Source organism: Sciurus carolinensis, chromosome 7, assembly GCF_902686445.1.
Source record: "Sciurus carolinensis chromosome 7, mSciCar1.2, whole genome shotgun sequence".
Taxonomy (NCBI): domain Eukaryota; kingdom Metazoa; phylum Chordata; class Mammalia; order Rodentia; family Sciuridae; genus Sciurus; species Sciurus carolinensis.
This window is the reverse complement of record NC_062219.1, coordinates 95,317,630-95,329,800: the sequence shown is the minus strand read 5'-3', so window position 1 is coordinate 95,329,800 and position 12,171 is coordinate 95,317,630. Positions and strand designations below refer to the sequence as shown.

Below are 12,171 nucleotides of genomic sequence, written 5' to 3'. Positions count from 1 at the left end.
GTTTCTGTTTTTTATTCTGTCATTTATTTCTAATTTCAATCCATTATGATCTGATAGAGTACAAGGTAGTATCTCTAATTTCTTGTATTTGCTAACAGTAGCTTTGTGGCATAAAATATGGTCTATTTTAGAGAAGGATCCATGTGCTGCTGAGAAGAAAGTGTATTCGTTCTTTGTTGGATGGTATATTCTATATATGTCCGTTAAGTCTAAATTGCTGATTGTGTTGTTGAGATCTAAGTTTCTTTATTCAATTTTTGTTTGGACGATCTATCCAGTGGTGAGAGAGGTGTGTTAAAATCGCCTAGTATTATTGTGTTGTGGTATATTTGATTTCTGGAATTGAGAAGGATTTGTTTGACGTACGTGTATGAGCCAATGTTCGGGGCATAGATATTTATGATTGTTATGTCTTGCTGATTTATGCTTCCCTTAAGCAGCATGTAATGTCCTTCTTTATCCCTTCTGACTAGTTTTGGTTTGAAGTCCACATTATCTGAGATGAGGATGGATACTCCAGCTTTTTTGCTGTGTCCGTGTGCATGGTATGTTTTTCCCCATCCTTTCACCTTTAGTCTATGGGTGTCTCTTTCTATGAGATGAGTCTCTTGCAGGCAGCATATTGTTGGATTTTTCTTTTTAATCCAATCTGCCAGTCTGTGTCTTTTGATTGATGAATTCAGGCCATTAACATTCAGGGTTATTATTGTGATACGATTTGTATTCCCAGTCAATTGACTCATAATTGTTTTTGACATGATTTGGTTTCTCCTTTATTTGGCTATTCCTTTAGGCTAGCGCCTCCTGTTGCTGATTTGCATCGTTGTTTTTCATGTCTTCCTCATGGAATATTTTGCAGAGAATGTTGTGTAATGCTGGCTTTCTTTTTGTAAATTCCTTTAGCTTTTGTTTATCATGGAAGGATCTTATTTCATCGTCAAATTTGAAGGTAAGTTTTGCTGGGTATAAGATTCTTGGTTGGCATCCATTTTCTTTCAGGGCTTGATATATGTTGTTCCAGGCCCTTCTGGCTTTTAGGGTCTGGATTGAAAAATCTGCTGATATTCTTATTGGTTTCCCTCTGAATGTAATTTGATTCTTTTCTCTCGCGGCCTTTAAAATTCTGTCTTTATTTGTATGTTAGGTATTTTCATAATAATGTGCCTTGGTGTGGGTCTGTTGTAATTTTGTATGTTTGGAGTTCTATAAGCCTCTTGTACTTGGTTTTCCATTTCATTCTTCAGATTTGGGAAATTTTCTGTTATTATTTCATTGAATAGATTGTTCATTCCTTTGGTTTGTTTCTCTAAGCCTTCCTCAATCCCAATAATTCTTAAATTTGGCCTTTTCATGATATCCCATAATTCTTGTAGATTCTGTTCATGATTTCTTACCATCTTTTCTGTTTGGCCAACTTTGCTTTCAAGATTAAATAATTTGTCTTCAATGTCTGAGGTTCTGTCTTCCAGGTGTTCTATCCTATTGGTTATGCTTTCTATGGAGTTTTTAACTTGGTTTATTGTTTCCTTCATTTCAAGTATTTCAGTTTGTTTTTTTTTTTCAGTATCTGTAACTCTTTATTGAAATGATCTCTTGCTTCCCGTATTTGGTCTTTTAACTGTTGATTGGTGCGATCATGTAATGCCTGCATTTGCTCTTTCATCTCCTCCTTCAATGCCTGCATTTGCTCTTTCATCTCCTCCTTAGCTTCCCTGATCGTTTTAATTACGTACATTCTGAACTCCCTTTCTGACATTTCTTCTGCTGTGCTGTCATTGGGTTTTATTGATGTAGTATCTAGGTTTGTTTGGGACATTTTCTTCTCTTGTTTTCTCATATTGGTCAGTTGTCAGTGGGACCCTGAGATATTGCAGTTTTCCGCTTTTGGCTTATAGTGTCCCGGTAGATTTCCAGTGTATCACCTCCCAGCCTTCAGTAGCCTGATGTCTTGGAGGAATCTGATAAAGCAGCGCATCCGAAGAAAACTGCCCCTAGCCCCCTACTGGTTCCACGATTTGGAACTGGCTCTGTGCGGAAATGCTCTCACTGTGGGCCTGCACCATGCAGCTGGCCGTGTGGGAGGAGCCCACTGCCGGAGTGTGGAAGGCTACCTTGGGAAGACTCTAGCTGCCCTGCCCGGCTCCAATAAGCCACCTCTATCTGGGCCTGCCACCCGGGCCGAGCTTTACCCAGTGGGCAGACTCCCCTGTGGCTCTATTTCAGTCCGAGTCTCTCAATGCCTCCCCTCTTAACTCCTGGGTTCTGGAGTGACTGGGGGTGCAGTCTCCCTCTAGGCCGCCATCTTGGATCGCCCCGTGAAGAGAGCCTGCAGCTGGAGTGGGCAGAGCCACCTGAAGAGGTCTCTGGCTGCCCTGCCCTGATCCCAGAGGCTGCTTGTGGATCGAGGCACTCCGTTGGTTCGGGGGCTTCTGGCTGGTTCTATGTAGAAAGTCTCTCACTGGGCGGTCAGCTCCGAGAAACTAGCCTTGAATGGCACCTCCCACCGCAGGGGTCCAGACTACTTGGGGAAGTCTCTGGCTGCCCTTCTGGTCCCTGAATCTGCTTGCGTGCCGGAGTACGCTGCACTGCACTGGCTCCGGGCCTCGGAGCTTGTTCTGGTCAGAAAGGCTCTCACTAGCGGGCCAGTTCCGTTCAGAGAACCTGGAGAAGCTGGCTGTGTGGGCGGGGCCCACCGCCGGAGTGCGCAGGGCTGCCTGTGGATGACTCTAGCTGCCCTGCCCGGCTCCGATAAGCCACCTCTATCTGGGCCTGCCACCCGGGCCGAGCTTTACCCAGTGGGCAGACTCACCTGTGGCTCTATTTCAGTCCGAGTCTCTCAATGCCTCCCCTTCTTAACTCCTGGGTTCTGGAGCGACAGGGGGTGCAATCTCCCTCTAGGCCACCATCTTGGATCGCCCCCAGATTGGATTTTTTTAAATTCAAGGTACTGTTTTAAATGACAGTACTTAAAAAAAAAAAAAAAAAAGTCTCACAGTCCCATAGCAGAAAAGGTCAGAAAAAATAAATTTAATTCTATATTTGAGTCTCAGATCTCACCGTTCTTCAAGGACAAGGTGGATGGATTTTGTGGCTTTAAAATGGGAAAATTTTCCAACATGTCTATTATAAACACATGATCAATCTTTATAGCATAATTACATATAAATGAATAATTGTATGTTATACTATAATGAATACCATAATGTATATAATAAGTGGCATATATTAGTAGTATAACTATTATAAATGTATTAAAAATTTTTATGAATATACCAACAGACATGGATGAAGTGCAACATTTCATTTTCATATTTGTGCTTGATGGAAAATGTATGTACATCTCAAACTCTCTTAGCAACTTGGGCTTAAATATATATGTGGTGTTCGAAAGCAAAGTGACAGATGCACACCCATTTCTGTTTTACTTCTTTTTATTTAATTGTTTTCCAGCACTGGGGATTGTACCCAGAGCCTACATGTGCTAGGCAAGCATTCAACCACTGAGCTACATCCCCAGTTCATTGTACTTTTTATTTTGAGACAGGGTCAATCTCAATTGTTGAGGGTCTCTATAAGTTGCTGAGGCTGATATAGACCTTGTAATCCTCATTCCTCGGCCTCCCCACTAGCTGGGATTAGAGGCATGCACATTTTGCTGGACTCTGCTTTACTTCTGAACTGCACCATAAACTGTTGTTCAGTAGCCTAACAGCACTGCTTTGTCCCATTATCATTTTCCCTTTCATTAAAATATAACTAATTTCTCACTAAAAAGGATTGAGTCTGCGTATTTTTAATATCTCTATTACACTAGTGTGTATTTCACCTGATTTTAAGTACTTCAGATTTTCCTCCTTAAGTTTTCTATTTTAGAATCATACTTTTCTTTTTTATAAGAACCTTGTAACTCTGTAGAATAGCTTGTCTTTTTCCTAGTTCTAAAAAATAATGAGCTCACCACTTTTTCAAGGGCATGTTTGTTTCGTGATTTCTGTGAGAACTGTACATGATAGGACCTTGCTGTCCTTTTTTTCCCCCAAAGTTATAAGAGATTGAGAGGAAGGTCCCTTCTTTGTTCAGATTCCAGGGGAATGTTATTCTTCAGCAGAAACCAGATGAAAGTGTACAGAGTCAGAATGAAATGTGTGTGCACTATTTACATAAGGTTCTGTTAATGGTCAAATAATTGTGGCCACATAATTCTTGGTTATGTTTAACTTAAATATTTTCCCTTTTCTCCAAGTAATATTTTTATAGACATAGAAAATAAAATTAATAGAATTCCACTCTTGCTGTTTATGGAGGGTAATCAGTGAGAAGAGTATATTTCTCTAAGTTTTTCTGTTACAGTGTTTCAAACAAACCAAAGACCAGAGAACAAATATTTCTTAATTTAGATGATTTAGATCAAATATCAAAAGGATATCAACTGTTTTTGATCAAAATTAAACACAGTAATGCATGTAAATGGAAAAAATCATAGTGGTGTAAACATATAAATGAAGGTGATCTTGCTGGGCATAGTGGCACAGTGTGTAATCCCAGTGATTTGGGAGACTGAGGCAGAATAACTGCAAGTTTGAGGCCCGTTCCAGTAACTTAGCAAGACCCTGTCTCAAGATATGTAAACAAAAGGACTGGGGCTATAGCTAAGTGGTAAAGCACCATTGTGTTGGGCACCAAAAAAAGGGAGGGAAAGTGATTAATTTTGTGTGGGTGTGTGTTAAGTATTCTTAAACTGGCATTGTAATGAGAACTGTGAAAAATAAGATATTCTAAGGATTTTTAAACATTATGCACTTCACTAATGTTTCCTTTAAAAGAAGACTTCAAATGGTATTTTGTCACTTTAAAAATACTGACTGAAAATTTCATAGTGAAAACCTCAGGACAGGAGGCAGGAGATCTGGGTTCTAATTTTGCTGCTCACTGATCAGCAATGTGATCTTGGGAAATTTGCCTATCTTCTATGAGCCTCAACTTTCAAACTGCCACAAGACTATTTTGGACTGAATTATTTCCCACTAATATTCATACATTGAAACAGGTGTGGTGGCTCCTGCCTGAAATTCTAGCCATTCAGGAGACTGTGGTAGGAGAATATCAAGCTCAAGGTCAGCCTCAGCAACTTAGAGAAACACTGTCTGAAAATACAAAGTAAAAAGGGCTGGGGAGTGGTAAAACACATTATGAAAAAATATTAAATCTATATTAGAAATACTTTGCCAAAAATCACAAAGGAAAGTTAAGTAAAAATATCATGTTGCAATGGTGCTGGGAAAATTGGTTATACATATGTAGAAGAATGAGACTATAGACCCTTATTTCTCAACCTGCACAAGAATCAACAGAGGATGGATCAGAGACCCTAGAATTAGACCAGTAACTATGCAACTTCTAGAAGAAAACGTAGGGTCAACACTCCTTCATAAAAGACACTGGCAATGACTTTCTCAATAGGACCCCAAAAGTTCAGGAAATAATGTCAAGAGTTAATAAATGGAATGGCAATGAATTACAAAGCTCTGCATGGCAAAGGAAACAATAAGGATTGTGAAGAGAGAAACTATAGAATGGGAGAAAATCCTTGCTAGTTACTCTTCTGACAGAGAATGAATATCTAGAATAAATAAAGTACTCAAAAAACTTTACACCAAAAAATGAAATAACCCAATTAATAAATGGGCAAATGAATTAAGCAGACACTTCCCAAAAGTGGCCAAAAAGTGTATTAAAAAATTCAACATCATTAGCAAGTAAGGAAATACAAATCAAAGCTACTCTGAGATTCCACCTCACAACAGTCAGAATGTTAGTCATCAGGAATACAAATAATAATAAATCCTAGAGAGAATATGGAGAAAAAGGAACATGTTTACACTATTGGTGGGACTGTAAATTAGTACAACTACTATCTGTATGGAGTTTCCTCAAAAGACCAGGTATGGAACCACATATAATCCAGCTATATCACTCCTTGGTATTTATCTAAAGAATTTAAAATCATCATACTATAGTAATACTTGAAAAATCCAGGTTTGTAACAACACAATTCATGATAGCCAAATTATGGAACCAGCTTAGTTGTCCATCAACAGATGAATGGATAAAGAAAATGTGGTATATATATATGCAGTGGAGTTTTATTCAGCTATAACGGAAAATGAAATTATGTCATTTGCATGAAAATGGATGGAACTAGAGACCATTAGTTTAAGTGAAATAAGTCAAACTTAGGAGGTCAAGAGTTATTCGTTTTCTCTCACATGCAGAAGCAAAGAGTAAAAAGGAAAGGAAGATTGGGGGGAGTCTCGTAAAAATCAAAGGGAAATCAGTAAAGGAAAGTGACCAAGGGGTGGGAGCCAGAGTGGGAGAGGGAAGATATTGGGGAATGATATAACCAAATTATATTGTTATATTGTGTGCATGTAAGAATATGCAACAACAAATTCCATGATTACGTACAACTATAGTGTACCAATAAAAAATGTGAAAACAAAAACCACATGTAGCAAAATAAAATAAAATTAGGAATGAATGAAATATAACGTTACATTTCTCAGATAGGTAACCTGATTTACAGTTGATGTTGATAAGCATTTGGAGATGGGGTTGCCTTCTAGTACAACTTTTGGAAATATCAGAAATGTATATTAACTATCTGGTTTGTGATATAATGGGTCCTTGTAAATTTCTCATGTTTCTGAATGTTTCAAATTTCTACACTGAATATATTTTATTTATCAAAAGAAAATGACACCTTATTTGATTTTTACAATTTATCCAAGTGGAAAATAATATGAAGCTTTCAGAGCTTCTTTGTAATCTACTTATTTAAGTTTCTTGATAATATAATCCCTATAATATTCTTTACCTAGTACACTTTTTTAGGATATATAGAAGAGATTGGTAAACATTAATTCACATACAAGCACTTGTGAATACTAATCGGGATAATCAACATTTTAAAGTGACAAGGACAATAACCAAAAGAATGATCTGCTACTTCTGAGATTAAGTAGAAAAGAAGTATATCTTACCTGATAAACAGTCTATACCTTTGTCCATCATCCACTCTAATAGTAGTGTGAATGCTTTTCAATTTTGTTTCACCAGCACAGTAAAAGTGGTACTATAAGAAAATAATGTTTTTGTTAAGCAGATTTTTACTAAGAAACTAATATTTTATATTTGACCTGAACTTTGCAATTTGCCAATACTTTTAATGTTACTTTAGAAAACAATAAATTTGAAATTTAAGAGAAATAACAGCTCAAATATGCAAGTAAAAGTGCTACATTTGAAATACGTAAATATGTTGAGCATTTTCTATATACATATATATATATACATAACATACATACACACATATGTATGCATATACACACAAACACTTGCCAGTCTTGTACTAATATTCTAGTGTCTTTACTAGTGTTCCAGGGAACATTGTTGAAAAAGTTCCCTGTTTTGCTAGCAGAAACAAATGTTATTAGTAAGTATATACTAGCAGTTGAACAATGCAAAGATCAGTTAATAAAATCTAGAGGGCAATGCTAATGTTACAGGAAGGGGAATTTAAAGGTAATGAAGTGAACTACACATCCCAAGCTTTCTTATACTTGAGGGTATCTAGGACCATCAATAGAATGACTGCTAATAGACCAACTAAGTCATGGTCTAGAGAGGGAAACCATGTCTGTACAGGGTATGACTGAGAATGCACCCTTGCTAATGTGTGGGGGACAGAGACTTAATTTTCTTAGCAAGTATGTGCCTGTGTGAATATTGATTATTTGTGGCAGTTTTCCCTGAAACACCTTAAATATTTTTTATCATTGTCTACAAGGGATCTATGACTTAAGCATGTGTTAAGAAACAGCTGCATAGTGTTTCTTAACTCCTATGCATTGAGCTGTATTTCAGGTGGTATATATAAATCTTCACACAAGCAGTCCAAATATAAATATAATGCCTTGTATTTTGATTATTTAAATATCTAGCCACTGCAAAGACTTCCTTTCCTTTATCAATTTATCAACTGCAAATTGAATTTAAGTATGTTAAGCAGCATTAAAATCTTCAAAATAAATATATGCATTTTGAAGAAAAATAAATTTCATAACATTTTGCTATACATTCCTCTCAAATCAATTATAACTAAGTAAATGTTATTTATCAAATTCTTACTGTGTCCAAAATACAACCAAGTTTACCAGAGAGTACATTTAGTACTTTTGATAAAATGAGTAATAATTTATATGCTTCTTATGTTTAATATTCTGAAATCTATATGCTCAGTTAAGATAGTTATTTGAGCTAAAGTGATAATGTATTCACTAAAGTGCACATTCGTGGGATGGTTTTAATTTGTTCAAATATGCTAGAAAATTATTAGTCAAACATTACTGTCATTACTTTTCCATTATATTTTGGAATGTCAAAGTTAAACATTTATAAAATATTTTACATATAATTCCATTTACATTTCTTGATTTTATTCTTTTATTAAAATATATCTGATATTATATATAAATAATAACTACCATTTATAAAATTATTGCTTATTGATTTATAAAAGGAGCATGCAAGAGTCAACTGACTGCTTTCTCATGAATCCAAATTAAAAACCAACAAAAATTTCTGAAAGAGATATCTATTATCTCCAATATACAGAGGTGGAACCTGAGATGATATATATCCTTCAGTCAAGGATATACAGTGATTTACTGCATAACTAATGAGTGCAACTACTGGTATTTGAATGTTGACAGTGAGGGGCTGGGGAGATAGCTCAGTTGGTAGAGTGCTTGCCTTGTAACCACAAGGCCCTGGGTTCAATCCCCAGCACCCCAAAAAAAAAAAATAAGACTGAATGTTGACAGTGAGTATACCTACTTAGAGTTCTGGTATAAGTAAAAGCCAATGAAATATTTTTTAAAAAATATGTTCAACATATTAAACTTTCCTAAAAACTTAAATTTCCTTTAATTTTTTTAAATAAACAACTCTGCATTTCTAGAATTTGAATAGACCTTAAATTATCATCACTCTAAAAGTTCAGCCATAAATATATCTTTGTGAAAATTGTAATGTAAATGAAATTCCCCTATGATTATACTTAAAAATTGGTGTAGAAATTGGAGCACAGTCTCACAAATCATAGTAGAACAGGAAAATCTAAAAATCATGGTTGAATAGCACTGAAATTTCCTCTAAATCATTTGAAACAAGAGTAATGTGTAGTGGAAAGAACATGGATTTTTAAAATTTTATAAAACAGTGAAATTCCTGATGTACTATCTTTAAAACTGAAGAGCATGTGTAATACAGTCACACTCTCTGAGAGTTTGTTTGTATACAAGTTATTTTTAAGATGCAAGAAGAAAACAGCTAACTACTCTCACATACAATTATTATGAACTAGACATCATTCTATGTGTCTTAAAAGATTTTACTCTTTTGCCATTCGTTTCACAATATGTGTTCATTTTTTAATTTAAACATCACAACATCTACTCTTTCACACATTTTACAAGTGAGTAAACTTAAGCACAAAATGTATACAAAGTTCCAAGCTCCTGAGAGCAGAGTTGGGAATCAAACCCTGAGAGCTCAGCTTGAGTCCAAGATTATGAAATACACATTTTCTTAAAATAAAACAAGTGCAATTCAAATAAAAGAGTAGCAATTATTTCTTTGTTGTAAAATCAAAGGAAAAGAAATTCTGCAAGTTTCTTCAGCCATTAGTTTTATAATTCCTAAATGTGCTGGTTTAGCATATGGAGAGTTTATTTTTTCCATTTGAAAGTGTAAATAGTGACACGTCTTCCACAATCCATTGTTTTATAAAATATTTTTGCTCACAACTCCTGCAGGTTCTGGTACTTATTCATGATGCTTTTGATTAGAGATGTTCACAGTTGGTGAAAGAAACTAACTGAGTTAGAATTTGGTCATGGTAGTTGTATTAGCAGAAAAAAAAATCATGCTGAGAGGAAACATTCTGACATGATCAATTCTTAATATTATATGTGAGCTACCATCTCTTACATTTGCTCTATTTTTGCTTCCTCTCAAAGGAGAATAGAGATTTCTTGTTTTAATTGAGAAGAATGCTGTAGAGCAGGGATAAGCTACATTTTTTCTCAGAGGGTCAGATTGATGCAGGGTGATTAGTTATAGTATTTCATTCATTATATAATTCCATTTCTTTTTTTCTGGTTTTCACCTGTTCTTGGTATATGTGTTATCTGTTGAAAACAACATAAGGCACACAAAGTGTGTTTTGTTTACCCCAGAATCTTGAGAACCTGGTATAATGACAAGTGGTAGTTATGTAGTTCAATGAATGAATAAACAGATAAATGAATGAATCAAAATACTTCTACTTCTACTATGCTGCTATGTTGAGTTGGCATTTAAATCAGGCATTGTGCTAAATTCTCAGAATGTATTTTATTACTTAAGAAAAATGACAATTAAAATAAAATCAAACTACTAGAGACTGGCTTACTTAAATTATAAAGTATACCTTGACCATTCATGGAAATTCATGGTGTTAAATCAGATCATGAAAGGAATGGTAGGAAAATTACAATTGTTGTTGCTTATCTAGGAATGCTGAGCTAGTTACTATATTGCAAAGATGATTGGAATGACATCACTAAACTAGATTTTAGAATACTAATATGAGTAATTTGTTAAGGCACAATACTGCTGGAGTTAGAACACATTTAAAATCAAAATTGGCTTTTAAATTTTATTATCTGTGTAATTCTGGACTTTTGAAAAATGTGAACCTTTACTTCAAACATTTACTACTCCTTTGAAAAATGGTAAAAACATCAAAAACCCTCTCTTCTAATTATCTTGAAATATATGTTCTTTGTTTTCTACACTGATTTGATCATTATGTAATATATGCATGTATCAAAACAACACAAGTACCCCATAAATGTATACAGTTATTATATGTCAATCAAAAACACCTAAAATAAGAAAGTTGTAAAATCTTGGTTGAACACTTGGTAAAATGTTTAATTAGCAAACTCAAATTTTTTTAACCTCAGAATTATTTTGTACTCTTCAAATTATTGAGACACTCAAAGAGTTCTTTTTTTGTATTGGGTTATGCCTGCCAGTATATACAAAATTAAAAATTGAAATAGTTATTGTGAAAGTAAAAAAAATCATAAGCACACAATATATTAGCAATCACAGCAAAGATATCGTTTTATGTCATGTGTCCTCTGAAAAATTCCACTGTATTCTAATGACAGTGAGAGTGCAAAAGGCAAATGATGTGTTAATATTTTCATGAAAATAGTCTTTTTCTTCAGACCTATGAAAGGATCTTGGAGTACTTATATAAGGGTCCCCAGACCACACCAGTCACTGAGACTATAAAAAAAATGTAAAAAATGATTACAATTGGGAAATTGGGAAACTGGAAAACATAAAAGTGGTCAAAATAAAAACGTAAAGAAAACATGATAATTCAAATCATATACTGTTTTGATATATATAACTATTAAACAGAAAAAATATAAAAATATAACAGAGACAGCCTGGTGAGAGGTATAAAAGATATAATAAAGTTTAAATTTTATTTCAACAATAATAACTACTAATTCAGGCAATCGACCAACATTTTCAGATTTTCTTTAAAGAAACTGAATGACTTACCTTTAAAGTACCATTTTCAATAAACAATTGAATAAAAAATCCATCTAGTGAATTTGAGTCTTGCTTGACATGCAGCAGGAGTCCATAGGGACTGAAGGTCTGAAATTCTAGGGTGATGTTATTTTGTGAATTTAAAAACACATTCTGAAATTCTAGATAGGAATCTCCATAATAGCAAACACAACTGAAATCTGTGGAGTCAGAAGGAAAATACAATTTAAGTTGGAAGTAAATATTTATTTTATTATTATAATTTTTTTATTGTAAACAAATGGGATACATGTTGTTTCTCTATTTGTACATGGAGTCAAGGCATACCATTTGTGTAATCATAAATTTACATAGGGTAATGTTGTTTGATTCATTCTGTTATTTGGAAGTAAATATTTAATACATGGGTTTCACATTATCAACATGAGCATAATGTTTTCTGAGGTGGCTCATATGTGACTCTTTCCTGCATATTTCATATTTGAGCACTTATTT

At 34.6% G+C, this 12,171-nt stretch overlaps 1 protein-coding gene across 1 annotated transcript in view; it reads right to left on the bottom strand.

Annotated features, from left to right (window-relative positions):
• Eys (eyes shut homolog) overlaps nucleotides 1-12,171 on the bottom strand; it is a 1,705,088-nt gene that overhangs the window by 619,998 nt on the left and 1,072,919 nt on the right. Inside the window, 2 exon segments of the mRNA XM_047559194.1 lie at nucleotides 7,041-7,132; nucleotides 11,686-11,876. Coding sequence (XP_047415150.1) covers nucleotides 7,041-7,132; nucleotides 11,686-11,876 — 283 coding nt within the window.